This window comes from Oratosquilla oratoria, chromosome 43, assembly GCF_046742065.1.
Source record: "Oratosquilla oratoria isolate Oo_2021 chromosome 43, ASM4674206v1, whole genome shotgun sequence".
NCBI lineage: Eukaryota > Metazoa > Arthropoda > Malacostraca > Stomatopoda > Squillidae > Oratosquilla > Oratosquilla oratoria.
The window spans coordinates 11,986,146-11,991,145 of NC_134819.1; the positions used below are offsets into that span (position 1 = coordinate 11,986,146).

General features: G+C 33.4%; 1 protein-coding gene across 1 annotated transcript in view; it reads right to left on the bottom strand.

The window, feature by feature from the left end:
* The window catches only part of LOC143021828 (urokinase-type plasminogen activator-like), a 53,153-nt gene that overhangs the window by 1,722 nt on the left and 46,431 nt on the right, over positions 1–5,000 (bottom strand). Inside the window, exon 5 of the mRNA XM_076179595.1 lies at positions 1,647–1,841. Within this exon, the coding sequence (XP_076035710.1) occupies positions 1,647–1,841 (195 nt within the window). The remainder of the gene's footprint in view (positions 1–1,646; positions 1,842–5,000) is intronic.

Here is a 5,000-nt window from a genome sequence, read left to right on the forward strand (position 1 = left end):
GGAGGTGTGGAGGTGGATGTAGAATGTAGAATGAGAGAAGCGAGTAAATACCTTGGAGGATTAAAAAGTGTTATGAGAAATAGACATTTGGGATTGGATGCTAAGAGGAGATTGTATGAATGAGTGATTGTATTAACAGCACTGTACGGGGCAGAAACATGGAACATAAGAGAGGAAGAGAGAAGGAATTTGAAAACTTTGAATGTGTTTGAGATGAAATGCCTGAGAAGTATGATAGGGGTTACTAGGCTAGATAGAGTGAGAAATGAGGAGGTGAGGAGGAGAACAGGGGTGCAAAGGGAGTTGGGAGATAGGGGTGATGAAAGAGTATTGGGATGGTTTGGGCACATGGAAAGAATGAATGAAGAAATATTAGTAAAAGAGGTGCAGAAGGCAGAGGTGGAAGGAGTGAACCTGAGGGGGCGACCTAGGATGAGATGGATGGATGGTGTAAAAGGAGCATTGGGAAAGAGGGGAATGTCTATTGAGGAAGGATGGGAGAGAACAGAAGATAGGGGTGAATGGAGAAGGGTTGTGTATGGATGATGCTGTGATGCATGAGGTGGAGTGGGTGGGGGATGGGGGGTGAGGGAGTATGTATGAGAAATAAATTGACGCAGGCCGAAGGGATTTCTCCCTGTCTTCTTTTCTACATGAGGGGACGGAGAGGGGGGGTCGCCAAATTAATGAAGCGGCCTTGCTGTGGATGTGCTGTGTCTTCCGACACTGCTTCTGACCAAGGGTAGTGGACAAGATGCAGGGATGACCCGTCATCTAGGAGGTGCCAAGATAAGAGGGAGGGAAGAGGGTAGAGGGGAGTGGAGCATGTAGGGGATGAATGGGTGGGAGAGGTTTCTTTGCCTTTATTTTTTGGGCTACCTCCCGTGTATGGGGGAAGAAAGCCTTTGGTATAAGTATGTATAATTATTATCACTATCATTATTATTATCATTATTATTATTATTATTATTATTATTATTATTATTATTATTATTATTATTATTATTATTATTATTATTATTATTATTATTATTATTATTATTATTATTATTATTATTATCATTATTATTATTATTATTATTATTATTATTATTATTATTATCAATATTATTGTTATTACTATTATTGTTATTATTATTATTACTATTACTATTATCATTATTATTGTTATTATTACTATTATTATTATCATTATTATTATTATAATTATTATTATTATAATTATTATTTATTTTCATTATTATTATTATTATTATTATTATTATTATTATTATTATTATTATCATTATTATTATTATTATTATTATTATTATCATTATTATTATTATTATTATTATTATTATTATTATTATTATTATTATTATTATTATTATTATTATTATTATTATTATTATTATTATTATTATTATTATTACTATTATTATTTTTATTATTATTATCATTACTATTATCAACATCATTATTATTATTATTATTATTATTATTATTATTATTATTATTATTATTATTATTATTATTATTATTATTATTATTATTATTATTATTATTATCATTATTATTATCATTATTATTATTATCATTATTGTTATTATTATTATTATTATCATTATTATTATTATTATTATCATCATCATTATTATCATTACCATCGATCTCGCAGATGAGGGGTCCTCCTGAATCGCCAATACAAGCGTCGGAGCGGCCATCCATATGTCCTGCGCAGACCATTCCGGGCGTCAGGCGCTTGGGGCCGTGTACCTCATTGTCTTGGCACACCTTGTCCGACACTAAGGGTACGCGGATCGCCTGCAGGCTGTCCGACGTGTTGTAGATGTTATCGGCTGTAAAATGAGAGAGAGGGAGAGAAAAAAAAAAAAAGGAGTGTCATCGGCTGTACATAAAAGAGGGGTTAGGATGTATTTTGATACAACCAGCTCTTCTATGGGAAAAGAAAAAAGTAGCATTAATTCTTTCGATGACTTTTGTGAGCCGGGTCCTGCAGCCGCCCCATTGGCAGTCTACAAGGTTATCGGATATTTGTTCTGGCTGTCACCAAGCGATTTACACTCTTCCTAAGTGGAGCTGATGATACAAAAATGTGCGGAATGGCAAATGATCACTTAACTCAGCTAGATATTCAAGAAGATTTAGATAAATTACAGCAATGGTCTGAAAAGTGACTAATGAAATTTAACACAAGTAAATGCAAGGTTATGCACATAGGTAAAAATAACAGTAAGTACGATTACAAATTTTTTTGAAATCCGTTAACAAAAGTTAATAGTGAAAAGAATCTTGGCGTTATTATCAGTAACGATCTCAAATCATCTAAACAATGTATTTCAGCCTCTGAGAAAGCACATAAGATTCTAGGACTAATTGCGCGTTCTTTTGACTTCAAAAGTCCTTTTCTCATTAACAAGCTATATAAATCGTTAGTTCGTCCACATTTGGAATATGCTGTTTCCGTATGGTCACCGAATCTCATTAAAGACATTGACAGATTGGAAAAAGTACAATGGCGAGCCACAAAACTGATTCCAAATATCAAAAATAAATCATACGAAAATCGACTAAAACATATGAATCTGTTCTCCCTAAAAAAGTGTAAGCTCAAGGTGACTTGATACAGGTCTTTATGATTCTAAAGGGAATTGATAACATCAAAAGTGACAAATTTTTTACACTGAATGAGAATCCGACAAGAAATAAAGGTCTCAAACTGTCAGGAAATAGATTCAATTTGGAAGTGGGTAGAAACAAATTCACCAACCGTGTAGTTAATGAATGGAATAAACTTCCTGCAGAGGCAGTGCAATGTAGTTCAGTTCGAAGCTTTAAGATTCGTTTAGATAAACATATAAGCAAGATGCTGTAATGACTCATTTATTTTATATTATTTGTTTATTTGTTTGTTATTATTTGTCTGTTTAATATATTACTTGATTTTCATTTATTATTCATCCGTCAATTTATTATTATTTACTATTTACATGTTTGTTTATCATTTAACTATACATATGCATTTATTTATTTTGTTTATATTAATTATATTGTTATATTTTTTATTTATTTATAATAATTATATTTTTTTCGCATCCGACCTAGTTATGGACCAAAAGGTCTCCTGTCGGCATGCTCCGCCTTTGCAATCCTTTGTATTTTTGTCACCGACATATTAGCGGTGATTCTATTCTGATGTCTCCCCTGGGACAGGATGACCATCACACAAATCGAGTCAGTCTACAGCCACACCTCTTATTGACGTCATATATGTATATACATATATATATATATATATACATATATACATTTCTAAAGTGTTCTTGTTTAGAATTTGTTGTGGCTACGTGGACTTATTGGCAGGTCAGCCTGACATTAGTCGAAATTTCACGTAAGCTGTCTTAACTTAAGTTGTAACCATATGAGTCTATTCGCAGATCACCCTGACATTAGTGGGAAATTCCCTTAAGCTATCTTAAGAACTTTAGCTTTCCTTCTTTGACTATTTTCCGTTCCTCTGAACGAGGCAAAAAAGGACAAAAAATCTTCGCTATTTGCTTGTTTACGGTTTGTAATTCTCAGACTTGACTGAATTATGGTTTCCCATCATTTCCCAGTGTTTCTATTAAAATATGAATTCAGTAATATCTAATGGGTACAAACAAACAAAAATAAAAAAAAATAAAAAATAAAAATAAAAAAACAATGAAGAAAGTATTTGTGTTGCTGAAATAAATATTTAATCTTTTGTTGCTTATGAACACCGTTTCTATTCTTGGTGTCCTGTCGCGACAGAGAGACAGTCTCAAGATGGTGTCAAAACTGCGCAACTCTGGCTCACAGATATTGTTATAGAGGGTGTTATTTTTGTGACATGGGAATACACAGACACTGATAAACCATTTGAGTATTTTTGACTCTTCAATCCATAGGAATAATGTCACGCCGAAGATCTGAACTCACTAAGGTGGTACTGAGTTGAAATGATGGATAATGGAAACTAAACGTGATTATCAGTCTGGAATTGATATTAATTCTAACCATGAAAGATATCTACGCAACTCTGGTTGGTAGGGGTGTCACAAAAGTCCCCGCTAGAATACTGACTGCATAAAACTCATTCGCGGAGACAGTTGAAAATGGTTTTCTGTGTTAAGTAGCTTTGGCTACTTCTTTGACTTTATTTTATTCTCAAATGAGTGAAGAAAGTGGAATATAACAAACACCAGCAAAAATATGTTTGAAGGTTTTGGATCCTGTGCCTATACGGTGCAAATCATCACAACGAAATTGCTACTTAAAACTACAAAATAACCGTCGCTTTTTCAGTAAGCCATGTTTGATCAGTATTCTTTTATGTATTGTGGTATTTTCAAAATCCCAGCCAGTATGTAGCAATAGTTATCCCAATCCAACATAACCTAAATCAATCTTGCCAAAGAGACCAAAAATATCGGAAAATCATGGCAAAACCGGTTAAACGCGCTAAATTAATAGCACCAGTAGAAATTGATGTCGATAGCGTTAGTAGCGTCATTTTTGTTATCGATATGACGTCACTGCGTAGGATTTCGTTTTGCAATTTCAAATGTCCTATAGAAATAATATACGTCAGCATGTCTTTTGACTATAAAATTTTCAAGGATATAAGCACTATAAAAAAGTACAGTACCTGAATAAAGGTCACCTTTGCTTTATATGAAAGAACTTTCACCGAGAAAATGTTATGGCGCGGATATCCGTTGAACCTCAATTAGGTGCCACATCCTTTCACTAGTTCTGAGAAGCGCATTCAAATCCTTCATTTGCTCTGGCAGCCCAGGACTTAAGTTTACATTCGCTATAGCTTTGTTTCTCCTCTCTTTCTTCCATATGGCACACCTTACCTGACTCATGATATACAGTCTAATAGTTAACTGCAAATGTTTATCTCTCGTTATATAGTATAAATTTCTATATATAGTAGTCCCCTTCTAAAGTAAATGGGCTTTTTATTG